Source organism: Ammospiza caudacuta, chromosome 11 (genome assembly GCF_027887145.1).
Source record: "Ammospiza caudacuta isolate bAmmCau1 chromosome 11, bAmmCau1.pri, whole genome shotgun sequence".
NCBI classification, from domain to species: Eukaryota; Metazoa; Chordata; class Aves; order Passeriformes; family Passerellidae; genus Ammospiza; species Ammospiza caudacuta.
The window spans coordinates 6,526,378-6,553,495 of record NC_080603.1 but is presented as its reverse complement, the minus strand read 5'-3'; the positions used below and the strand labels follow the sequence as shown (position 1 = coordinate 6,553,495).

At 47.2% G+C, this 27,118-nt stretch overlaps 1 protein-coding gene across 1 annotated transcript; it reads right to left on the bottom strand.

Annotated features, from left to right (window-relative positions):
* Window positions 1-1,180: 1,180 nt before the first annotated feature.
* BOK (BCL2 family apoptosis regulator BOK) lies at window positions 1,181-27,118 on the bottom strand. Its single transcript, XM_058812416.1, has 5 exons — window positions 26,899-27,118; window positions 25,686-26,029; window positions 18,874-19,002; window positions 8,078-8,241; window positions 1,181-2,282 (listed from the first exon to the last, which is right to left on the bottom strand). The coding sequence occupies exons 2-5, from the start codon at window positions 25,906-25,908 to the stop codon at window positions 2,157-2,159; spliced, it is 642 nt and encodes a 213-aa protein (XP_058668399.1). The 5' UTR covers window positions 25,909-26,029; window positions 26,899-27,118; the 3' UTR covers window positions 1,181-2,156.

Genomic DNA, 27,118 nt, shown 5'->3' with positions numbered 1-27,118 from the left:
AAGCTCCTTTAGGACAGCAAATCTGCATCCCCTGCTATGGACTATAGAGCTTTTAGTGCCTCTGTTGCAGACTGGAAGGGTTCCTCTCCCTGCTACTCAAAGGTGATCAGTGCAGTCCCCATGTGCTCTGTACCTGCTCTGAATTTCCACAGCCAGATCTACCAAGAGTCTAAGGAAGGAAATCCCAACTGTCAAAGGAAGGAAATCCCAACTGTAAGTGATGCCAGCAAAACCCCTTATGCCAATATGTCAGGAAATTTAAAAAATTAGATTATCCTCTGGCAATTTGGTTTTATCTGGGGAATTTCTGCAAGCTTTACACACATAAAAGTGCCCCAACAATATGGCACCATCAGCTGCATCTACGTTGGCAACTCCATCAGTGTAACTCACCCCAAAGTCCCTGCAGCCACTGCCCAAGGCAGCACACAGCTCTGGTGTGCAGTGGAGGCTCCCTCCTTCTCAGTGAGTGTTTTTGGTGAAGGATTGGGGATGGAGGTTACCCTAGAAGGGCTTTGATCCACAAGAATTGCTTTGCTGCTGAAAATGTGCTTGTAGACCAAGCTGGCAGAGCACTCTGCACTGGGGGTGCAGCGCTTAAAGCTGGGAACCTTCATGCCAAGGTGCAAAGGGCTGGGGCAGAAAAAGCAGGAATGTGCAAGGATTCAACTCCCACACATCCTCTGCTGGGGCCTCTGCTGCTCAGGGCACAGCACTACTCACTGTGAATACAGACCTGGCCCACAGACAGTACCCAAAATAAAGGTTTTGCTTTATTCTCAAAACTCCTGGAGGAAGAGTAAAGCCCCTCTAAATGTTTGGGAGGGAAATCTGGGGGGAAAAAATGACCAAACCTCCCCCTATAGTGCCACATATTCTTAATCCATTTTTTTCCTCCCATACTTTTGGGAGCAGGGAGTCTCCAGAAGGCTTTGGCAGAGAAGAGACTGCTGACATCAGGAGGGCCCTGCACCTCTTGGTGGGAACAGCATGTTTCTGACATGGCAACAACATGGGTTAAATTCCAGGCAAGTCATAGCTTTAACATGTTAACATGCTCTACCAGGGGAAAAGCTGAGGTATTTTTAGCATGGCCAGAGTGTTTGTCTCTGCACTGTTCTGGCCTTTTTTGGAATTGTTAACTCTGCTCTGGAAACAAATACAATAGCCTTTGCAGCAGTGAAATACCACTTATTTTCCTTTATTGGTTGCCACAAAGAAGACTACTGAGTTGTACTTGAAAGAGATTAAAGGAGAAACATACATCAGCTGCTTTCAGCACAGCTCACTGCTTTCACAATGCCAGCCAGACCACTCGCTGCTTCCCTATTTCTGCCCACATCCCGCAGCCTTTCCCACTTCCATGCTTAGCTCTGACAGAATCTCAGTGGAGAATGCATTTTTCTTCATGATGAATCATTTTTCTTCATGGTTTCATCCTGAGTTGCTGCTTGAAGGCATTGCCCCTTGCTCTCCTGTTTGACTGGGGTGAGCGCAGTTAGAGGGGTCAGCAAGACACACATTGCTCTGTCATCCTGCCCCTCACACCAACCTCCAAGACACGGCAGGGACAAGCATCTGCTGACAGATTGCTTGGTTTCATCTCATTAAAAACCCACCATGCAGTGCTGGGCAGAGCCCACCGAGTGAATCAGGGATAAAGGAGGAGATGGAGTTGAAGCACAAACAAAACAACATCAACACAAGGCAAGTCTGAGGGCTGAAAGGGAAATCATGTGGAGTGAAGGAGGGACTCTCCCCCTCTCCTATTTCCTTATCCCATTTGAAACAACATTCCCTTGCTCCTCCCCTCTGCCTGGGGCTGGCAGAAGCATGCAGCACAGCCACGAGGAGCAGCCACCTGACAGCCCCAGCCACACCTGGGCCACACATGCAGGACACCCAGGGAAACAAGAGTCTTGGAAGGATTAATGGTGAGAGAGGCTCCTGTGGCTGCAAATAGGAGACTGTAGTTGATCATCTGCTCCCACTTGATGGGAGAGGAGAACAAGGCTTTTTTTAATTGTCCCAGTTCTTCTCTTCCTCCTCTTCAGAGATTGCCATTACCAGTCTGGAATTACTTCTCCAGTTACTTCTCGCTGCTTCTGGAGTGGGAGAGAAGATGGGGCAAGGGGACTGTGTTTGGCATCCCAGACTCATCTCTCAGGCAGCAGGACGAAGAAGATGGCCTTGAGGAAGTGCCCAAAACTGCAAAGAGCAGCCACGAGCCAGTGGGAGCGAAGGCTGGGGTCAGTGTTCACCACGCACTTTGTGATGTCTGCCTGAAGAGGAGGGAACAGAGATTGTCAGAGACACCCTGAGACACCCCCTGGCATCTGCACCCTAAGGAGCAGCTCAGTGTCACAGCATAAAAGACTAAAGCTTGAATCAGTTATTAAATCAGTAGTTTGGTCTCGTACATATACAGGAGTTGATAAACACTTGTCATGTGCTATATAGGTCCAAAAATATTTTGGCAAAACTGTGGAAGTATTATCATTTCTATAGTCCTAGAACACTCTCAGCATAACTTCCATAGGTTATTGTTCAACTGCTTCAACACCTCCTATGAAGCTGCTGATAAATCTGTGACTATCCCCAGCCAAAAAGATTGAGCTACTGCACCAAAATCTCTTGTGCTGACTCCTGAGAACTTGCATTGACTTTCCTCAGCCTTTACAGCTTCTTTGTTGGACATTTACTGCCAGGTCAGTCCCTTTTGCAGGCTGTGCCAGCCCCACAGCCCATGGCACCACCCCTGCTGCAGCACCAGGTGCTGGCTCTGACACTTCCACACACTCCAAGTTATTAAATCAGGCTCAAGAGCCCTGCAAAATGCGCTTTACTAACTCCCCACACTGTCCCCCTCTTCAGCCACCCCTGGGGACAGAAATGCTACAGGAAGATTATCCAGCACTTCTCATTTTGGATAGCTAAATGCAACTTTCTTGCCCTGTTCAAAAGGTCTAGGAATCCTCAGCAGCATCAGCATTCCCATCCTTTTCTGTAAAGCCAGATGCTTCCCAGAGGTTGTCCTGGTTAATATCAGCTCAAGTTGCTTGTACATTTTCTCTTGCCTTAATGCTTTATTTGGAAGGCATTCAAGCAAGACACCCCCCAATTTAAATCTAAAGCAATGCAAGGTTTGTAGCTTTGTTTGAGGAAATGCAAATGCCAGCAGGGATGCCTCCCAGATTTAAAGACGACTTGGGCAGCCAGTTTCAAGTATTAATGAGAAGTTGGCCTGCAATAACTAAAAAAATTTTTTAAAAAAGGAAAAGAACCCCATCAAATTGATAGAAACAGGCTCTCAGCTGGCATGGGAAGGAGAAAATGGAAAATATCAAGAAGGTGAAGTGAACAGGACAGAGGTAGAGAGAAAAATGCATTTTCTGGTGCAGGAATCAAAATTAAAAGCTTTGCCCATGATATAACTGAGTTCTGGTTAAACTCCAGCCCAGCACAAGATGTGGACTGAGGCTGTGTAACAGGGGGTGCACTGTTAGCACATCAGCCCCATGTGCTTTGCAGAAACAGATTTTGGGAACAATAATCACATCACAAGGATAGCAAACGCTCACAGCCCCAAAAGTTTTTTCTTTACAAGCTCAGCTCAGCAGCCTTCCAAATTTGCCTTCTAACATAAATCTCTCATTGACCAAGCACAGATGAGTGAGACTCTCAACCCTGAAGTGTTCCTCACCAAAACAGGCCATGAGAGATGATAATAATCTTCTCTATTCCCTCTGCCTGTGCTCAAGGCATGCATAAGCCTTGCCTGACCAACCTTGGTCATCATCAGAAAGGAAAAAGGGGCTGAAGGGACAAATCCCAGAGTCTGGTTAGTGGGTAGAGCCGCACTAACCAGCCCCATCATCATCTACAGACCAAAGCTGTGCTGCCACACATTCCAGCAGCTCCTTGCTCACCAGGTCAGGAAGGCTGGCCCAGTGCAGCTCACCCCATTGCTGCTCTCCTGGGAGCACCAGCAGGAGCTGAGCTCATGAACAAGCCACAAGCAGAGACTGCAGAAGGGAGGAACACAGAGCATGCAGTGATGGGAAGGAGCAGGATGGCAGGAGAGAGCTGCGTCAGCACCAAGGTGAGGAAATGCTGCTGAAAAACACAAACACAGCAAGCAGAGCCCAGGCAGTGAGCAGAGGATGCTGCAGTGAGGTACCAGTGGTCACAGGCATTGATCTGTATTGTGGAGGAAAGCAAGGTGGGTCTCCCTGAACACTTCCAGCACACTCACCCTATTTGCATTTGAAAATAGTCTGAACTGAACCTGTCAGATTCCAGCAGCCTGCATGGGGTCAGGTTTAAAACACTTGTGTCAAACTGTCCCTTTAGCCACGCAGGACCTGTCTGAACACACATTTTAGGGCACCTGATCCTTGAGAAACACAAGCTCTAATGGGCTTTAGTGCCTCCTGTGAGCCAGTACAACCAACCCAACCCACCGGGCTGATTACAGCTGTGAGGGGTTAACAGCCAGGTGAGGAAATGAACTCCTCAAAGCCCTGCTCTGTTCTCCCAAAGGCAATGACCTCAGTGCTCTAACCAAGAGGAGCTGCACTCAGAAGCACTTACACATTTCTATGGGGCTTGCTCAGATAAGCAAAATTGCTCAGCTGTTTAACAATTGCCTCAGCTGTTGTTATCCAAATCAAGCCTACCTGATAAGGCAGTGCAATTGAAAACTTCAAAGCCACTTAGGACTTTTTGCCTGGCCAGGCACTGATAAACTGTTGCAATGGCAGTTTGATATGCTATGTTAATTGTTCAAACAAATTCAAGTCACCTACACTGCTTTGTAGCAAATGCCGCTAAAAAAAAATTAAATCTTTCCATTCCACTGTAAAGCCACTACTGAGGCTGCAAACTCTTCCCAGGAGGAGATGATGCCTCAAAGGTTCTTTCCTGCTCTTCCATGCAGGTTTCAATTGGTCCTGCACTCTTCTCCACCCTATGGAAGCAGCATGGGAACCTGCTGCTGAATGGAGAACCCCAAATGCCTTCCCCAAGTCTCCTTGGAGTCTTTTCTGGACCAGCTCAGGGATGGGGGTTATTCTTGGCAGCCTCAGCCTAGGCTGATGAGTAAGAGATGGGGAACAAGGATGGCAAGCCAGGACAAACCACCACAGTGGGTGAGAGGGCTCCACCAAGGTGCTGCTTGGTCTGGCCTGTGAGTGAACAAGGCTGGGAAATTCCTTGCTGCAGTGCCTACATCAAGAGAAGAACATTTGGATAGGCACAGCACGAGATGGGATTAGCAGCATTTCCCCTCATTTCTAGAGGGAAAGTATTTCCTTTTCAGAGCCCAGAGCTGCTGATCAGGGTGTTGGAAATGGCTGTATCAGGACAGCCCAGCAGCTTTCACAGGCCTGTGCTTGATGAGGGACAGTAAAGTTGGCTTCCCTTCCTTGGAGCCAGATCCCAGGAAAAATCAGCATGGATTCAGCAACCCCAACAGGAATGTGCTGTCCCTCTAAAGGGGCATGGCTGGAAAAAGAGCAAGCAGTGGATTTATCCCCTCAGCTGCACAGAACCAGTGCTTGTAGCCACAGCTCTCTTCATAGAGAGCAGATAGGCACAACTTCCCAAGGGTATTTCCTGGGAATGGCAGCGAGGAACCTCAGAGAAACAGAAAACATTTCCTATCTCCATTCTCTGCTCCTGTTGTTCTTGCACATGTAAAATGTGTTAAGAAGACTGCTTACCTGAAGGGATTTAGTAATTAGATTCTAGTAATAGTTCTTGATATTAATTAAGCAATTAGGTCAAAACTGTGTCCTGTCTTGAGACAGTCACAAGTTTTTCTTTAGTATTCTTTAATATCTATTTAGTATCTCAAGTATTTTAATATCTCTTTAGTATAGTATCTCTTTAATATACTATAGTATTAATGTAATATAGTATAGTTTTAATAAAACAATTTTTAGTATCTCTTTAGTATAGCATCTCTTTAATATACTATATTATTAATGTAATATAGTATAGTTTTAATGAAACAATTATTCACCCTTCTGAATCAATAGAATCAGACACCAATCATTCCCTGGGTCCTAAGACCCTACATACAATAAATGCTGGTCTGGAGATGGGTTTTGCAGCTTGTTTGCTATGCAACAAATTTTTTCAAAAATATCCTTTTGGAACGATCCAAACATTCTGTTTTGAACTCTAATGAAGCAATACATGAATTAAAACAAGATGCTAGCTTATCAGAACATGCAAGTTTTACCAAAACAAAATAAAAATAGCTGGAAACTGGAAAGAGATGTGTTCCTACACAACATTTCTGTTTTAATGAAATTAGACCTTAGGGGGAAAAAAGTTTCAGAGAATACATTTCAAGCAGGTATGCAGTTAAAGAAAGCCTGAAATGATACTGAGACAGGGACTGGCATTCACAGGCAGGAACAGTGTCACTTAATTCCAGGATATTCTCTTCACCTGCCTCAGCACAATTAATTTTTGGAACATAAAATGAAACAGATCACGGCATTCAAATCAAAGGTTACTTTTAGCCCAACCAAACAGCTCCCTGAGACAGCTGGCCTCAAGGTGACACAGTTTTGGAGACGGCAGGGATGATTTAAGGTAGGATTGGTACTTAGTAAGTGCAAGGGATCCCAAATCAGAACAATGATACTTTCCCAGTTTTTCTTCACACTCCTGAAGAAATCAGGGAACTGAACCAGCTACTGACTGGTTGGGAAGTCTCAGCACAAAGGAGCAATACTCAGTTTGGAAAAAGACACCCCACTCTCTCCAGACGTGTATGGGTGAGGAGCCTGACCATTTCCTGACAGCTTAGGAATACATTTCACCTGTTGGAAAAGAGGGAATTTGCATGCCTTGGGAACAAGATGTCCTATGAACTGAGTGGTGTCACAGGGCAATATTTTGCCCCAAGCAGCATCTGCCCAGCAGCACACTAGGGGATCCAAGGATCTGTGTCTGTGTCCCTGCCTGGTACATGCAGACAACCCCCAGCTGCCAGCCAGTCTCTCCACTCAGCTGGGGAGGTCACTGGGAAGGTACTTAGCTATGCCACAGCACCAAAATAAAGTTTTTCTATGAACCATCCTCCACAGGAACCAATGCTCACATTAAGTACAGAGAGACCAAAGGAATCCAGTGCTTAGAAGTGAAGTGAGAATTAAGCTGGCAGGCCTCATTTGTTACCAGTTTCTAAGAAACAGCTGGTCAAGAGTATCACAGAATCAAATGGTTTGGGTTGGAAGAGACTTTAAAGATCATCCAGTTCCACCCCCTGACACAGGCAGGGACACTTTCCTCTAAAATCAGCCTGCTCCAAGCCCCATCCAACTTGGCCCGAACACTTCTAGAGATGGGGCAAACCACAGCTTCCCTGGGTAATCTGTGCCTCACAGGAATGACCCTACAGTGTCCCTCTATGAATGGCTGATAGCTCTGGAGAAGATCAGGAACACAACAGGTGATGGTGGGCCAGGACTGAAATAATAATAATACGGAGAAGGATAAGAAGAAGGATGAGAAGAAGGAGGAGAAGGAGAAGGAGAAGGAGAAGGAGAAGGAGAAGGAGAAGGAGAAGGAGAAGGAGAAGGAGAAGGAGAAGGAGAAGGAGAAGGAGAAGGAGAAGGAGAAGGAGAAGGAGAAGGAGAAGGAGAAGTGGAAGGAGAAGAAGAAGAAGAAGTGGAAGAAGGTGAAGAAGAAGGAGAAGTTGAAGGTGAAGGTGAAGAAGAAGGAGGAGGAGGAGAAGAAGAAGAAAGAAGAAGAAGAGAGGGGGAAGAGAGGAGAAGAGAGGAGAAGAAAGGAAGAAGAAAAGAAGAAGAAAGGAAGAAGAAAGGAAGAACTACTGATGGTTTTGAGGATGGGACCATGAGGCAGTAACAGAGTTATGTAAGTCTAGCACAGGTGTAAGGGGTAAGTAGGACAGAGGTGGCCACAGCATTGTGAAAGAAAATCTCCCACAGCCTTTTTCTGCATAAAGCTGCAGAGAGCACACTCTCACTTCCGCTAACTGGGATATTTTCAGGTCTGGGCACAGAGAAACAAGTCCAATGAGACATGCAGCATTTCTTACCCAGCCTCCTCTCCTCTTCAGCCACGTCACCAGGGTCTTGCGCACGAACTCGCCCAGGCAGTCCACGATGGTGTGAACCATGGCCGGCTGCGCGTGCCGCACGCAGTCCACGGCCAGCCCTGCTGCCACGGCGTACAGCGACACCACCTTGCCCCACGTGATGCCTGCGAGAAGGGAAAAGGACATCATATTTGTAAAAATCAAAATGAGCAATGTGGGACTCCAGGCGGCTCTTCAAAGCGCAGTTTATTGCGTACAAAATGCAGTTTATTGTATACAAAATGCAGTTTATTGTATTCAAGACATTACAGCAGCCCAGGGTGGTGGGGTGACAGAGCCTGTGCCTACAGCTGTCAGCTCCAGCTGCAGGCAGGCCTGGAGACCCACATCCCTCCTTCAGGCTCTTACTGATGGTGCCCCACGTTGGGCGCCACTGTAAGAGCCTAAATGAGGGATGTGGGACTCCAGGCAGCTCTCCAAAATGCAGTTTATTGTATACAAAATGCAGTTTATTGTATTCAAGACATTACAGCAGCCCAGGGTGGTGGGTGACAGAGCCTGTGCCTACAGCTGTCAGCTCCAGCTTCAGGCAGCCCTGGAGTCCTGCACCCCTAAATCAGGCTCTTACTAATGGTGCTCCACGTTGGGCACCACTGTAAGAGCTGAAATGAAGGATGTGGGACTCCAGGCTGCTCTCCAAAATGCAGTTTATTGTATCCAAGAGGTTACAGCAATCTAGGGTGGTGGGTGACAGAGCCTGTGCCTACAGCTGTCAGCTCCAGCTGCAGGCAGCCCTGGAGTCCTGTATCCCTAACTCAGGCTCTTACTGATGGTGCCTCATGTTGGGCGCCACTGCAAAAGCCTTTATGAGCAATATGGGACTCCAGGCAGCTCTCCAAAATGCAGTTTATTGTATCCAAGAGTTACAGCAGTCCAGGGTTGTGGGTGACAGAGCTGTGCCTACAGCTGTCAGCTCCAGCTGCAGGCAGGCCTGGAGACCCTTAGTTTAGGTTACAATGCATTATATACTTTTCTTTGCTGAGCGTCTTAATACAGCAGAACCAATCTATACCTTAACTATTAGTCAGTCAGATATCTAATCTCCCAGAAGACAGCCTTCCTGCCAGGCTGCCCTGCCTGCAGCAAGTGCTCCACAGAAGCTGTCCTAGCAGCTGGGACCTTCCTGTTGGTGTCAGGGATGAGTGTGGGAGCTCAGCTCGAGGTACCAGCCAACCTCCTGGGGCTGCCCTGGGCATAAATCCTTCATGCTCAAACCCTGCAGTCATAAATCCCTCATGCTCAAACCCTGCAGTCAGCTGCCCCTCATCAGGCTTTCCTCAGGACCAGTGACCTGGAAACACAACCCTTTCGCTCCCCTGCACACAATTTACTTTATTATCTGTGATAGCCATATTTATCAAGCACACTGGGAAGTATTTTACAGTGTTGGGTCTCTGTGGAATCTGCGCAAAGTCTCTCCCAAACATAGGCAGAAGCTTGGTGAAGTTCTAATGTTTAAAAACCACACAGAACTGTTCTCAAAGGATTGCAGCAAGGTGAGAGGATGGAAGATGTGTGCAGTGATTAGATGTATGGATCAGGAGGGGTTAAACACACCATTAGAAAACTGGATGTCCTCAGCAAGCAAAAATACAATTTAAATGGAGTAAAACAATCTCCCTCTTTCTTTCACTGCACTCTCAGATCCTCAGGTAGCCTGGACCAGCTTCGGATGGAGCCCCAGCCTCCTCACAGCAGTTCTCATTGCAGCAGAATGCCCTATATTTCTTTAGAAAACCTGCAGATTTCAGAGCATTTCCACAATTCTTGCACTTGGTGCTTCAAAAGGGACACACTAACAATTTTAGGAATTGCTTACTTTTCTTTTCCTTAAAACAAAAATAAAAAACAAACTAAACTTTAGAGGAACTCTTCAAATGTCAGCCACGGGAATACTTTGTAAGACTGAAGAAAATCCATTCAGCATTACATTAGTCATGACAAATGGGATTTTTGTAAGATAAAAATCTACAGATGAACCTTTTGTGAGGCTCTCAAATCTCCTGTGACACTCTGTCCTTCCCCAGAACTATCCCTGAGATCAGGGGAAGTTTTTAATGTAGCTGAAGCGACTGTTCTTCTTTTGGCTTTACTTGCTGAGCAGACCCTGCGGTGTCCCTGACACCAGCGCTGTCACTCAGGAAGTTCACTCCCTGCTTGGCATTCACACTATTTATCTGCCTTTCTCACATTGTGTGTCACCATGACAGCCAGCAGAATGAGCCAGGAAGAGGCTATGAAACCACACAAGAGTAGACAGAAGGGTTCTCCCTGCAAGGAAGAGGCTGTCCAAGTGCAGGTCACTGCAGTTCTACCCAGTGAAAGAGGCTTTCAGGGGTTACACTCCTTGCTGATGATATATTCAGGACCAGAGCCTCAGCTGGCTGATATTCAGCTTTAGTATAAGTCACTTTTGCAGTTCTCCATCCCTGCAGAAATGTGGTTCCCTGCATCTTGAGTTACATAACAAAAGTTACCCAAAATTCCAGGGAAGAGTTCACTGGCTTACTCCCAAGCTTTTGCTGACAGCACTCCTCAAATATCTGAAGCAAGTCCATTAGCTCTGAGATATTTACGTGGCAGTAACAAAGACTGACAGGACTGAAGTCACTCTGGTGCAGAAAAACAGCTCCAGTCCTGCTTAATGCTGTTTTGAGCCCAAAATAGAAGAAAAGTGTATCCACAACCTGTGAAAGACAGAGACCCAGCACACAGGAAAGCAGATTGCTCTAAGGCACATCAGTCCAGAGAGGATGGAGAGGAACCATTCAGCTCCAGTTTCCCTGCTAAGATTGTTCCTGCTGCAGGATTTGCATGAGGGGAGTGCTCCTGGCACATGAAGAGACCCCTCTCCCTTTCACAGCAGAAAGAGATCAGGTTCTTGGTTAATAATGGTGATGGATGTGGAGGGCTCAGGGCATCCTCCTTCCAGAGCACCCCCAAAGGGGTCAAACCAATCCTTCAGACTGCCTTTCCTGTTAGAGTCAGTCCATGGGGGCAGGAGAGGAGGAAATCCCTGCCTGATTTCCACTTGTTTGAGTCCCCTTTGCCACTGCTGGAGGCAGAAGAGGGAGGCAGCAGGCTGGGCTTCTCACTCACAACAGCAGGGCACAGCTTATGCTCCTCTTCTCATATTGTAGGAAGCAAGGGATGAGCAGGCACCTCCAACACCAGGACCATGCTTGGGGCTGGCCCCTTTCCAGGAGGGCTCCAGCACCCACCCAGTCCCAGGCAGGAGAGGGCAGCAGCCCCAGCAGTTCTCCTCTGCCCTTTCCCAGGACACCAGCTCCATGAACTTTTCTCTCTCCAGAAAACATGGGTTTAAAGGTTTTATGTGTTCAATGGGCAAAGTCTGTGCAATGGTAAGTGATGTTATGTTGCATTTACTCCCCTTGGCAGGGGCAGAGGAGCACAGTTGCCTCTGTCAGTGCCTCTGTCCCCTGTGATGTCCAGGCCAGGTTCACAGTGACACCAGTGTGATACATCTCAGCAAAAGCTGGAATTGCATCTCCCCAGTGCACATGAGAAGTGAAAACACATTGGCTTGCTCCAAATCCCTCAGAAGGGCTGGCTGTCATCCACACTGGGTGAAACAGGCACTCATCACCAAGCAAGACAATCCATTCACAGCTTCCCACTGCGTGGATTAACATGCACAGGAGCTAACAACAACAGGGAATGGAAAGCTGGTCCAAAAAGGAACCAGAGAGAGAGAAAGCTCTGCTCACAGACATGGAACAAAAGGATGTGGAAAAAGTGAAGGGCTGCTTAGAAGGCATTATTAAAAAATAAGAAATGCAAGTTGCACTCCCTAGGCCAGCCATGGAGCTGAAGGTATGTAAACACTGCTGAGCCCAGGGGAAAATGAATTAGCAGGAGAGGAATGCTCTTGAAAGTATTCCTGCTCATATGAGCTTGTCTGCCCCAGGGGAGAGATGAAGAAGCCATGAGACACCAGGGCACCACACAACAACCTGAGGTTATTCAAACAAACTCAGCATCAAAGTCCTGCTCACAAATCAGACCTTAAAGAAACACCAGCCACTGCTGCAGTCCAGCAGCTGGGAGAATGCAGCCAGACACAACAAGCTTTGGAGGAGAGAAAAGCTGAGAGGGGTGTGCACAAGGCAGGAAGATCAAGCCATAAGGCCTAAGCGATGAGGGAGAAGCAGGATGCTGAAGAAGCTGAAGAGCACCAAAAAAAATGCGGCTCTCTCCATGAATTTGTCGATACCCACTGAGAGCAGAATTCCAATTTCTAACAGCATTTCAGAGAAATGGTCTGGGTTGGAAGAGAATTCAAACCTCATCTCATTCCAATCCCCTGTCACGGGCAGTGTTACACCCCAGTCACTTAATTCCAGGATTAAAACCAAGGTTCTTTTGCTCTGCATAGATTCAAAGGAGAAAATCCCAACCAGATATGATCAAGAGGTAAAAAAAACCCTCATGAAAGTTTGCTGGCAAACTACAGAAAATTAAGGAACGTTGGCAAAAGAGTAAATGCAACATAACATCACCTACCATTGAATAGACTCAGCCTACAGAACATAGAAAACCTTTAAACCCATCCAATGCCATGTTCCATGAGAAGAGAGAAGAAGAAAGGGAGAAAAACAGAAAGACAGGAAAGATACAGAAAAACAGACTTATAGCTACTAACTGCAGTTCCAGCGATGTAAAACTCCAAAATGAAGTAGGGTCTGTCACTGTGATATTTTCTGAAAAATCCCTTCACCAGGATTTCTTCTCCTGGGAAGCTGAGAAGCCTCAGAGAGAAATGAAAACAGTAATTATCTGATTGCTTCTCCTGCTTTGGAATGTGGTCTGGACATTGTTCACTAACAGGTGCACGTTTGATTGGTTTCATGTGAATTGTTTTAACTTAATGACCAATCATGTCCAGCTGTGTCAGACTCTGAGGAGTCAGTCACAAACTTTCACTATCATTCTTGTTAAGCCCTCTGTCTGTATACTTTAATTTTTTTTGTATAGTTTTAGTATAGCAATGTTATGTTATGTTATGTTATATGTTATGTTATGTTAGCCTTCTGAGAACAAGGAGTCAGATTTTCATCTCCCACCTTGTCCTGAATACCTCGCAAACCCCACAGGGTCAAAGGACAATGTTCTTTCCTCGTGGTCAGGCTTCTTAAAGCTTTGGCCCATCCTGGCCCTTCCTCCCAGGTGGGATTTGCAGTTTCTTGGACACACTGGGTGCTGCCTTCATTGTGCCATGGCTGACAGACACTGCAGGGCTGGGGGTGCTGGGCCAGGGCACCACCCCAACACAGCAAGGGCTGACCCACCCCACCACACATTCCAAGCATCCTAAGATGTCTCAAAACAAATTCTTTTTTCCACTCTCTGACAGGCAGGGACACCTTCCACTATCCCAGGTTGCTCCATCCACCTTGGCTTTCAATATTTCCAGGGATGGGGCAGCCACAGCTTCTCTGGGCACCCTGTGCCAAGGCCTCACCTTCCTGGGGAAAAAATTTCTTCCTTATATCTAATCTAAACCTACTGCCTGTTAGTTTGAAGCCATTCTCCCTCGTTACTCCAGGCCCTTGGGAAAATTCTCTCTCCAACTTCCTTGTTGGCTCTTCCAGGGGCTTGGAGGCCACATTGAGGTCACCCCAAAGCTTCTCTCCTCCAGGCTGAACAACCCCAGCTCTCCCAGCGGAGCTGCTCCATCCCTCTGCTCGCCCTGGTGCTTCCTCTGGACTCTCTCCAGCAGCTCCAGGTCCTTCCTGGGCTGGGCCCCAGGGCTGGAGACAGCTCTGAGCAGGGCACAGAGGCAGAATCTCCCCTGCCCTGCTGCCCAGCACAGAGGTGGGCTCTGGGTCTGTTGAGGATTGCAATGCAAGTTGTTTTCCATTACCATCTGCATGGCAGATTACCTTTGTCAAGTGGGCAGTTTGCCTTATCTCTCTCTTTGAGTGACCACATTCACTCCTCCCTGGGGAGGGGACATTGCTGATAACAGCTATTGAATGTCACTGCATGGCTGATAAGAACTACAGCATCCCATTGGGAGATGTGAGCCCAGAGGGAGGAGCCAAGCATTCCTACCCAGATATAATCCAGAGGTTTTGAGACACCAGCACGGCTTCTCCACTGGATTCCCCAGAGGAACAGCAGTTGCCTCTTCCACTGGATCTTCAGAGGAAGAATCCATCCTTCTCTACAGGATCCCTGCTCCAGCAGAACCACCCCTGACACTGCAGGAGGGCTGAGCCACAATTCCAATGGGACTGCCACCAACACCCTGACCCACAGGGTGTCAGGTTGGGTTCTGACTCTGGCAGTGTTGTTCTAGTGTACCGCATTGTTTATTTGATCCTTTTATTTTCTTCCTTTCCTTATTAAAGAACTGTTATTTCCTGCTCCCATATTTTTGCCTGAGAGCCCCTTAATTTAAAATTTACAGCAACTCAGAGGGGTGGGGAGGGTTCACATTCTCCATTTCAGGGGAGTCTCCTGCCTTCCTTAGCAGACACCTGTCTTTCCAAACCAAGACAAGGTCCCAGTACACAGGGCTGGGGCATCCCCAGCTCTCCCCCACCAGCACCCCCAAGTCCTTCTGCCAGGGCTGTTCTTGATCTGCTCATCCCCAGCCTGGACTGGTCCTGGTGGTTGTCCCAGAGCAGATGCAGCATTAGCACTTGGCCCTGTATAACCTCATGAGATTCCCATGGGTCACTTCTCCAGCTTGTCCAGGTCCCTCTGGATGTCACCCCATCCTTCAGGTGTGTCAACAGCACCAGTCAGCTTGGTGTCACCTACATCCTTGCTCCTGCAGGGAAAGTGCTTTCTCCTCAGAAAGAACTTACCCTACATTCCTGTTACACAGGGCTCACTTCAGCCCAGGCACTCTTGAAGAAAAGCCAAACCCAGTAAAAACCAGGCTGAAAGCTTTTAGAAAGCCCTCATGCCTAGCAGCTCTCACCAACAGGGCAGAACTGCTTCCTTTGGGAAAGGAAAATGCCTCCCCCTTTTCTACTTCTGTTTTTCCACCAAGTGACCTCTTCCTTCGGGCATTTGTTTTAAAACGTAAGGAAAAAAATGTCAGCTTAGCCAGGCCCCAAACCAAAGCTTGTAGAAGGCAGGGGAATGTCTCCTGCTACCTGCAGAGCAGCTTTGGACCCCACATGAGAACAGGTGGTAACGTCACAGAGGTGATGGTGCTGCAGATGCTTCTTCACCATCAAGAGCAGATCAGGTCTCTGCAGTGCTTTGTCTCCACACAGGGTGGGCTCAACTCACCCTGAATAACAAATGAGATGTTTGGAAACAGGGGAACAAGAATACAGCTTGAGCCTAAAGGCTCTTCTCCCAGATGACAAGCCATGGGACAAGAGGAGATGGCCCCAGATGATGTTCAGATTGGGTATTAGTGAAAATTTCACTAGGAGGTATTGACCAGGCTGCACCAGGGGATGTTTAGATTGAATATTAGTGAAAATTTCTTTTTTGAGAGGAGAGGCATTGAGCCAGGCTGCACCAGGTGATGCTCAGAGTGGCTATTAGTGCAAATTTCTTCTCTGAGAGAACAGGCATTGAGCCAGGCTGCACCAGGTGATGCTCAGAGTGGCTATTAGTGCAAATTTCTTCTCTGAGAGAACAGGCATTGAGCCAGGCTGCACCAGGTGATGCTCAGAGTGGGTATTAGTGAAAATTTCTTCTCTGAGAGAACAGGCATTGAACCAGGCTGCACCAGGTGATGTTCAGATTGGGTATTAGTGAAAATATCTTCACTGAGAGGACAGGCTGAACCAGGTGATGTTTAAATTGGGTATTAGTGAAAATTTCTTCTCTGAGAGGCATTGAACCAGGCTGCTCAGGGCAGGTCTGGGCTCAGTCAGGACTTGCAGACAGCGTGGACAGGAAATGAGCACAGACAGAGCTACAGTGTGACGACTCAAAACCAGACCAGAATGTGGAAGATAGACATGTAAAATATTAAGGAGAAAACTTCTCCAGAAAAAAAAAAAAAAAAAAAAAAGGGGTCAAAATCCCCTGCTTCCTTGCTGCAAAGGCATTTTAAGTGACTAGCAGGGCTCCCCAAGCTGTCTAAGCACTGTAGTGTCAGACTGTAGCTGTTTTCTTAATAAACTTGGTAATTGGCATGAAAACTCACCCTGAACTTGAGTGTCTGGTTTCCTTTGCTCAATAAGAGCCTCTTTCCTCTCAAGTATGGAAAAAAAAAAAAAAAAACAAAACAATAAAAGGAATGAATGTCTGGCTGCTACAGCCAACTCCAATTTGCTGGATTTATTGTTAAATGCTGAGTTTTGAGACTGCAGTGGGATCCAAGAACATTAAAAAACAGCAAGCTCCTACCCCTCAGCCACTCAGCAACCTTCTACCCAGGAGAAATTACAATTACAAGCTGATAAAAGCAATTAAATGCACAACTTCCAGCAGAGATGAGAAAGAATTAAGAACAGAGCGTGGAGAGCCCTGGGAAGGTTTGAATCAGCCCACTAAAATCCATTTCTGCAGCAGGGTGGCTCCAGAGGAGAGGCAGCAGAGTCCAAAGTCTCCAGCATTGTCAGCCCCAGAGGGCTGAGTCCAGATTCTATTCTTAATACCCTGAAAGGTTTAGAACTATGAGATATGATCCCTACTTTAATTTGAAACTACCCACACATTTGGCTCCTGAGTTGAGAAGTGAAGAACACCAAAAAACATTAAAAAAGCAGCTTTCCATGAATTTGTTAATACCCACTGAGAGCAGAATTCCCAGGAGGCAGCAGGGTTTCTCCCCAGCACCACAGCACACACAGCCTGCCCCCCCTGCAGCATTCCTGGCCTCTGCCTTAGCTCTCTGTGTCACTCCAGCTCTGGAGGTGGCCCGGCCCCAATGCTGTAGTCACCTCACATCAGCTGCAAATTGCAAATTGCACCTGAGTGTTGTTTTTCAGTAAAGCTCAGCACTAAGTGACAAGACAGGGCACCTGCACTCTGTACCATCCTCAGTGACACATTCCTGCCATGCTTTCCCTCTCTCTGAGCTCCCAGGCCCTCCCAAGCTGCAGCCCAGGCGTGCTCTGAGAGGCTGGTGAGGGCTGCACAACCAGGCACACAGTCCAGTTCCTCCATTTCCAGTGACACAGCATCAATTTCCCTAACCCAGGGAGTAAAATCTGCCCTGATCAAATTGCCAGCAGCCGTGGGCAGTGCCTGTGTTGAGATCTATTTTGCCATCTGGAGAGGATCTGCGCTCTCCACCACAGGGCTTCAGACCTTCTGCATGCCAGGGCTTCTCCAGAGTGTCAGTGGTTCCAGATAAAGCAGTTATTAACAAAGTTCTTTGTGAGGGTTAAAAGGTTTTGAGTGAGGTAGCCTATTTGAAAGTACAACTGAAACCTGAATTTCTATCCTGTAGCAAGTACTGCCAAAGTGACAGGAGTCCCTGCATCCTGTGACACCTCCATGCTATTGTCACTGGTTTCAGTGGTTTCATGCTGCCAGCAAGTTGCTTGTTTGGGCTTTTTTTGCCTTTTTTTGGTTTTGTTTCCAATCTTTAACATCTACCATCCCTTCCACAGACAACACAACAAGACACTGCAGAAAACCTATAACCATGTCAGAACCTGCCTGACATAAATCCCTCTGAAAGGCTTCTTTTCCTCAACTCCCACAGGCTGCTTTTCCAGTTGTGAGCAGGGATTGTTTCCAGGAAAAGCTGAATGCAGCACAGGGCTTATTTTTGCTTTTGACCATCATCTCTGGAACCAGTCTAACAGCAGCAGCAGCACACTCACATCTAAGCAGAGAGAAAGCTCAAAGCACCTGCTCATCTGGAACAGCCTTAAGGAGCAGGGCTTCCCCAACATGAGAAAGGAAAAGGTTGCATTGCATCTCTGGGTGTTGCTGTGGGAAAGGAAGCCAGGAGGAGAGGAGCTCTCTGTGATGAGCTGATTCTGGCTCCCAGCATCAGCAGCCTGAGCTGGAACAAGGGAGACTCCCAAACAATGAATCTCCTGCAGCTGCCAAAGGTGAGCAAAGGAGCTTGGAATGAGTGACCTCCCTCTGCAATGAGGCAACAACCACCTCCTAACGAGGAAGGGCAGGAGGTGCCTTCTAGAATGAGGCAGAACCTACTGGGAGGATATGACAGCCCAAGACATTTCCCTGCCAGCAGAGAGCAGCTCTCATTAAATCATTAAAGCAGGGCACAGTGCCAAACTGCCCACAGCCCTTTCAGAAAGCAAGCCCCACCTTGCAGGCTGTGCCTTCTCCAAGAGGTGTTGAATAATACCCTTTCCTTGACTCAGAGATGGGGCAGCTGAGAGGTGCTTGAAGAACTTTAATTCCATTTTCAGTCTCATGAGAAGAGTGAGACAATACAGATGTTATAATTCACATCATCATAATCAGAAGCCAACTATCTCCTAATTACAGTACCTCATAAGTGGTTTTTGACTTATCAGATTTTTACCACATCATGCCTTACAACCAATCATCTAAAACTACACCTTGTGGGTCCCACTAGAATGAATCTCTCTTATTTGTAAGACTATTTTTTTTTGAAACTTTTTTAGCTCTATTTCTCTCTCAACCATATCTCCCCTATTCCACACCATTTCCAAACCAACATTTAGAAGGCAATTCCTTGTCTCAAATTCAGACACAAACACATACTATGTGAGAACTCCCCACAAACCCATTCACCACAGGAGGTGGCTCCATCCCTGCTGCTCTGTGTGTGTGCGTGGGCACCATACCTGCAGTGAAGATCTGCGTGGCCACGGCCAGGAAGGCGTCGGACACCACGGACTCGGAGTGCAGCGAGATGTTCAGCTGCCGCGCCACGTTCCGGTACACGTTGGGACGGATGTACTCCAGCTCATCCCCTGCCAAAACACAGCAGGGTCAGCTGGGCACAGCACCAAGCCCTGCTCCCACCCTGGAGGAGTCCAGGGATGCCATCAGGTGAATGGGAGATCCAGCTCATCCCCTGCCAACTAACAGCCAAGGTAGGCTGGAGAGAGCACCACGCCCTGCTCCCACCATGGAGGAGTCACAGCTGGTCGCACGCCAGGGATGCCACCAGGCAAAGAGTCTGAAGCCCTGTGGAAATCCAGGGCACCACAGGGAATATTTCTCTGTCTGCTCTGGGGTGCCCTGACCCCCAGGGGAGCACTGGCTTTGACCCTCATTCATGGAGAAAGTTTCTCAGACTTCAAGATAGACCAGAATCCACAAAAGTGTGGAATAGATTATAGAGTAGTGCAGGGGTATCACTTGGTTAAAAATTGAGGTTTTGGGATTTTTGTGCGTTGTGGATGGAAGCAAGATGGAGGGCACAGGGTGTTGTCCTGGGTTTCTTCTTCATGCTGCTTCTTCCTCTTCTCCATGGGTTTGGGTGGCATTTTATGATTGGGCAGAAAATCTGCATTGCGGGCTCTGTGGGATCAGTTATTGGGTTAAAAGGGAAAATAATCCAGGTGTCAGTTCTTAATTGGATAGTTTAGTCTTAAAAGACCTTGGAACAAGAGATTGTTGGCCATTTTGTGCCTTCTAATGAAAAGCTGCTGAACTCACAGCAGTGAGACTGTTTTACTGATAAGAAATAATAAACATCTGAGTCCCAACATGAATTACTGTCTCAAGTGCCTTCAATCCAGACCCAGAAAAACCCACAACTGATACCCCATAAAGCCCAGCTCCACCTGAGTTTAGGCAGGCAGAGGAGTGCTTAGGGTTGCTCAGAAGCAATTTCCTCCCATCTGCGTGGAAATCACAAATCCTCTGAACAAAGACACAGCTCTCTCCCAGGGTTTTCCTGGGAAGCTGTGAGAAAGCTCAGAGAAAAGAATGAGGAACAATTCTTATCTCCACTTGCTGCACCTGTTGTTATGCACATGTGGAATGCGTTAAGGAGATTTGTTTACCAAAGGGTGATTTCTTAATTGGACTTCTGGTGATGGTATTTTGGATTCATTGACCAATTGGATCCACGGGTGTCGTGACTGTCTGGCAAGGGCAATGGGTTTTTCTGAATAGTATAGTATTGTGAAAAATGTGTGAATGTATTTTATTTTATTTTATTGTGGATGTCTTTTATGATTGCCTTTTTGCAAATATTGAAATGAATATTCTATGTGTTATGTTAGAAAGTTATGCTGTATTAATTCTCTTAAATAGTGTGTTAAACAAAAGGTTAAAATAGAAACTATGCTATGTAAGATTTTTTTTTTAAGAGAGGAGTGAGGTATGCCTACTGAGACAGCAGCCACAGGACACCTAAATGTTTCAGAGAAAGAGAATTTATTGTTCACTTATCAGAAGACACAAACTTCTTCCTGCCTTGCTCAGGCCTGAAGATGCTGTCAGTATTCAGTGGAAGAAGCTGACCAGACAGAATCCTGTGTTTGAATGGAATTTATGCATCATGTATGAGGTGTATGAATATGCAACAGGTTGTTGTTTTTAAGGGCTAATCCTCTGTTAACAGGTGTCCTTTTTCGGGTTTATTTTGCCCAGAAAGAGGTACCTGGACTGTCTGTAACTCTTTGTTTCTGTTGTCTCATGTGGTCCTAAATCCAAATTGTCCAAATTATTATTACTCTAATTATATTACTATTTTTATAACCATTCTAATACTATTAAACTTTTAAAAATTTAAAAACAAGTGATTGGCGTTTTTCACAATATCATATAATAAAGTACAATAAAGCAATTGTCAGCCTTCTGCAACCATGGAGTCAATGCTAATTATTCCCCAGCAGGGAATGCTACTCCCATACATCTGCACCCTGGGACTCCTAAAGGGAGCAGGGACAGGCAGGGGCCCTGTACCAGTGGTGTGGCTGCAATAATCCCTGATATAAATGCTGTTCCCAGGCTGGCTGCCTGCCTTTCCTGCAACACAGGAGACAGGCCCCAGATAAGCAAATCCATGTCATTTTATTTCAGAAGTGAGAAGGAAGCATGAACGTGGTGTTGTGAGGTCCCCAGGATGAGGTGAGAGATGAGAATTTGACTCCGTGTTCTCAGAAGGCTTATATTATATTATATTATATTATATTATATTATATTATATTATATTATATTATATTATATATACTAAAACTATACTAAAGAAAGAGAAAGGCTAAACAAGAACGATAATGAAAGCTCGTGACTGACTCCTCAGAGTCCAACACAGCTGATGGTGATTGGTCATTAATTAAAAAACAATTCACATGTTTAGATAAACAATATCCAGACCACATTCCAGAGCAGCAAAGCATGGAGATGAGGCTTCTCCTTTTCCCAGGAGAAGAAATCCTAGGGAAAGGATTTTTCAGAAAATATCATGGTGACACATGTACATCCACTGGGAGCTACGCCCTTCCTCAGCACCCCATCAGGCTTGTACAAATATGCCTCCAGTGCAAGAGAGTGACTCAAGAATGCTGAAGACTGATGAAAGCCAAGGATCCACCCAGAGCTGCACAGCATTAATTAAACAAAGAGACTGCCAGCTGTTTTGTGCTCACTTGAGAGTCAATCTGGAGTTCTTTCTCTCCTTCAAATGGTTAAAGAGAAGTTCATCTGCATGGCTGACTGCTCAGCAGGAAGGTACCTGACACACACAGAGATGTGTTTTCACCTTTCTGCCCAGCTGGGAAATGGCAGGAGGTGTCAGGCCAACTTGAAGAACAAAACACAAACACCAAGGACAAGCAGAGAGCCTCCTCCAAAAGGACCGAGCTATGGGGCTTGGGAAACAACAGTAAAGCTTTTCCTTGTGTCGCAAAATAAATAAGTTTTTGAGTAGTAGAATTAATAAAGCCCAGTTTCCAAGGGATTTCTCTCTCTGTAGGGGTTCATGGATATTTAATGAAGGTTGCACAGCTGCTGTAGGAGCATGACACTGCAAACACCCCATGGGACCAAGCCCCTTTCTGCACAGAGAGCCCTTTTTGGCTTGGATTTAGGACACACTGTGTTCTTCTCCTGCACAAGGGTGCTCTGAGAAGAGGAAGAGGTATCCCAACAACTTTATATCCCACTGTAAGACCCAAGTGACTTGGCCCAGCCAGGGGGCAACTGATCTTCTTCAAAATTTTATTTATGTGAGAGATAAAAAAGAAGATCTCACTGCAATCAGGACCTTTTCACAGAGCCATTAGCTACTGATCCTTAATTCATTTATCTGGCACTCAGCACAAAGGCAAACCCCAGCTCTGCAGAATTCCACAGCTGAGCTCTCCCAGCCCTTTCTGAGTAAGGGATTGTCCCCTGTTTGACAGAAAGAGGAAACCTGCCAACACGTGGTCAGCCCTGATAAGAGGAAACCTTACTTGGACTACCAACAGCTGTTTTCTCCCCCCAGGCAGCACACAGGCTTCCTGGAAAATGTCAGGAAATGGGGATAGCCCTGCTTAACTGGGCCCAGGAGCCTGGGATCAGCACTTGGCAGCTGCCACTGCTCCAACTCCCAACAAGCAGCTCCTGGAGGCCCCAGATGAGATCAGGGTTTGGTCGGAGGCACACATGCCCTGTTCTGCAGCAAGGCACAGGGCAGGCAGCAGCATCCAGGGAAGGAAAGCACAGGAAAGCATTCCCAAGCTTGGAGAGCCTCCCTGCCCAGCAGCACCAGGACCTCCACGTTGGTGCTGGTCTCCAGTGCCCTTGTTCTGATTTGCAACATTTAGAGCAATCTGGGGGCCTCTCCTTTCTCCAGTGCTTATGGAGGAATTTGCAGGGCAGCAGTAGCAGTTTGCAAGTGCAGAAGCTCATGGCAGTGGTCAAAGGGCACCTCCCTAGGCCTTGGCCAGAGGAAATACAAGTTCAGATAAACCAGCTGAAGCCCAAGTCCAGCAGTAGCAGTGCCCTAGAAGATGCCAGATGCATTGTGGCAATCAAGTCACTCACTCTGGAGAAAACCCTGCAAAAACACCCAACTGAGAAAGGCTGCTCTAAGTGCTGTGGGAACTGGTACCCAGCTGGAGACCTGTGCCCATAGAATCAGTTTGCTGCTGGGCTTTCTTACACTGCTTTGTGACTTTGAGCTGTTGCAGGTCCTCAGAAAAGGCAACTTCATAGAAACCCCGTGCTGAGCAGTGCTCCAAGAGACTGAGGAGACTCAGGCAAAGGAGCTGTTTAGGGAAGATCACCAAAACCAAAAGCAGAGAAGAAAAACCTCTTTATTGAAGTGGTCAAAGGGCACCTCCCTAGCCTTGGCCAGAGGAAATACAAGGCCAGATAAACCAGGCCTATGGCAGACACAGCACCTTGGTCTGGGCTGCCTCATTTGCCTCATACCATTAGGTTTTACCATGCCTGACTCATTAATTGCACTAATTAGCTGCTAAGCCTCACTGAGCTGATGGAGTCTCCCTCCCTGTGACCTCCAACAGCATTGCCTGTGCCCAGCACCTCTGCTGGCCCACCAGAGCCTCTGTGTGCAGGTGGGCTAGGAAATACCCCGACTTCCATCTCCACAGGCTTCTCTGCACTGTCATGAAGGAAGAAACTGGTGCTGCTTGTTGCACTGCTCAGGAAAGGGCTGAGGATCAGCATTGCTGGCAGGTGGCTGGACACCAGCTGGCCTGGTGCTGGTCAGAGCAGAAAAGGGGAAAAGAAAGGGAAGGGCCACGTGACAAGTAAAGTTTCCAAAGGAACAGGATGGAAACTGTTCTTCATCCTAATGGGGAGCACTGCTCACCTTTCTGCTTTCATGGTGCTCTCCAAACAGATTGGCTCAGAGAAGGCACCAGGTTCCTGGGACTATCAGCCAAATCTTCCCATCTGGACAATCCAGGAGACGCCTTCAGATCCTCAGAGCCACCTGCCTGCCCTTCAACGTGTTCCTGGCCACCCACAGAATTTTGGGTTGAAAGCACAGAAATCTCAACCCCCAAGGCAGGCAGAGAAGAAAGGAAGTACAAACAGACAGTGGGATTGGCAGAAGAACAAGAAAATTCCCCCCCAAACCAAGCAACCACTGGTAACAAAAGAAGAAATAAAATCAGCGTAGAAGAGAAAAAGTGAAAAAGAATGAATTAAGAAAAAGAAGTCCTTTAAAACAAACCCAGCTATGCCTTAAGAAGAAACTTAGGATAATATCAAACTGGTAGAAAGGGGAGAAAGTGGGAACACCAGCCCTGGTCCTGTCTTTGTTAGGCCCAGCTAATGCTGACTTCACCAGACCTGTTTGAACTCTGATGTCATTAAATCAGATGCAAATGCTGGTGGTAGTTTCCAGCCAGATGTGAGCTAATATACCAGCCTGCAGGCAAAGAGAGATGTTGGGAGCAGCTTCCAAGTATAAAGGTGTTGGGTTCCCAAATGACAAACAGGATTTTGAGCCAACTTGAGCACACAGGATGCTACACAACCCAAAACAAAAGGCCAGGCAACTGTTAACATTTAAAAGGTGCTCCTGGTACAAACTCTAAAGATTATCTTCATGTCACCAGGCATAACCTTCAATCTGCTCTCCCTGAAGCCCCATTGTTGCTGTGCTGTGAAGGTGGCACAAATGGCAGTGTGTGCCACACAACATCAGCCAACTCCTTCCTGCTCCAGCTAAAAGCAAGAAAACTCAGGTGTTGCTGAATAACCAAGATAGAGAAAGGAAAATTAACACACTGTCATGAAATCAGCTTTTATAAAATGTCCAATAACACATTTTCTGAGCATCTACCCCCAAATGAAAGCTGGGTGAGCTACTGCTGAAGCCCAAGTCCAGCAGTAGCAGTGCCCTAGAAGATGCCAGATGCATTGTGGCAATTAAGTCACTCCCTCTGGAGAAAACCCTGCAAAAACACCCAACTGAGAAGGGCTGCTCTAAGTGCTGTGGGAACTGGTACCCAGCTGGAGACCTGTGCTCACACAATCAGTTTGCTGCTGGGCTTTCTTACACTGCTTTGTGACTTTGAGCTGTTGCAGGTCCTCAGAAAAAGGCAACTTCATAGAAACCCCGTGCTGAACAGTGCTCCAAGAGACTGAGGAGACTCAGGCAAGGGAGCTGTTTAGGGAAGATCACCAAAACCAAAAGCAGAGAAGAAAAACCTCTTTATTGAAGTGGTCAAAGGGCACCTCCCTAGCCTTGGCCAGAGGAAATACAAGGCCAGATAAACCAGGCCTATGGCAGACACAGCACCTTGGTCTGGGCTGCCTCATTTGCCTCATACCATTAGGTTTTACCATGCCTGACTCATTAATTGCACTAATTAGCTGCTAAGCCTCACTGAGCTGATGGAGTCTCCCTCCCTGTGACCTCCAACAGCATTGCCTGTGCCCAGCACCTCTGCTGGCCCACCAGAGCCTCTGTGTGCAGGTGGGCTAGGAAATACCCCGACTTCCATCTCCACAGGCTTCTCTGCACTGTCATGAAGGAAGAAACTGGTGCTGCTTGTTGCACTGCTCAGGAAAGGGCTGAGGATCAGCATTGCTGGCAGGTGGCTGGACACCAGCTGGCCTGGTGCTGGTCAGAGCATTGCCTGTGCCCAGAACTTCTGCTGGCCCAAAAGCCTCCTGCAGAACCTCAGTCTGGTGCAAATCCCTCCATCCCAGCTGGGCTCCCCCTGCCAGGACTCACCAAGCCGCAGCAGTATGGTGGAGACCTCGGCCAGCTTCCCCCCGGGCACCGGCGCGTTGTGCTCGGGTTTGCTCCAGCTCACACCGGCCTGGATCAGCCTGGAGTTGATGTAGTCTCTGCACAGAGCCTTGGCTTGGGACACAAGCTCTTTGTCAGTGGGAGACCTGTCAAAAACCTCCATCACCTCTGCAGCAAAGACTGAGGAACGACGCAGCACCTCCATCCTGGAGTGCACGCACAGACTACAGGGCTGAGCCGCAAGAGAATCTGTCCACCAGGAGATGTCCTCAAGGTCTGTCAGAGATCCCAGCAGCTCTTCTCCACAGCCCACCTTTTCGTTTTAGCTGGTAAATAAAAGCATCTGTGAGTCCTCTAGCATTGCAAAGATGTAAATCAGGAGTTCAGGAACACAGCCCAAGTCAATAGCATCACATTCGCAAAACATTTCTCTGGGTCCACCTTACAGACAGGGGGGAAAAGTCTTGCATCTCTCAGCCACTGACTATCCCTGGAAGCATGGTTCACAGAAAGGCTGCAGTTTGGAACTCTCGAGGTGTTTCCTCTTTTCCCATTCAGATTTGGCAGTTCTAGAATTACCCATCAGACAGACTAGACAGTCAGAGCATGGAAACACTTCATACAATGTGCTGACAATCTCAGCTTGTTTCAATTAAACTGGAAAAAAAAAAAAAAAAAGAACCCCAAATACCAGTTCCAGTAACCTCAACCAGATGTCAACAGACATTCCAGCTCAGTAGGTCATGGATCTTTCTGAAGAAATGGCACTGTTGCAAGAACCAGGCTATGGGAGCATTGGAAATGCCTTGATGGAGACGCTTATTCTGAGACACATTCTCGGTTTAGGTTTTTGTTGTGCCATGCTTTTCCCCCAAAACAACGTGCATACTACTACTTGAAAACATCTAGCAATAGGAGAGAAAGCAAAGCAGAAATGTAGATTTTTGAAAAGGTTTAAGCTGTGAATGCCTTAAGGGAAACGTCAAAATTTCTTCAGAGGCACCTGAATTCATCTGCTGATCTGAGTTTTTAACCCAGTGCTGCTTCTGAAGTCAGAGTCAGACCAGTCTTTATTCAGAGGTTAATAAATGCATTTTTCAGTCTGCATTTCAGTTTCACACACCTACTTACAATGACAATTTTCAAACAAAACACAGCCAGTTATCCCAATTTCCCCAAGAAAAAACATATTTACCTCTCATGTTGCACTTTTTCCCCCCTCAGTGATTTCTTTTTGGGCTTGCTTTCGTGTTGCTTTAGAAGATCTGCATCACTGGTTTGGGATTCCCAGGTGACTGTCACCCTCCTCTGCTGCGCTTTCCACGGGGCTCTGTCAGCAGCACATCCCGGGATCCTTGGGCTTGTTCTCCTGCTTTTAAGGGACCAGGCGCCGAGGAAAGCTTCTGGCTTTAGCC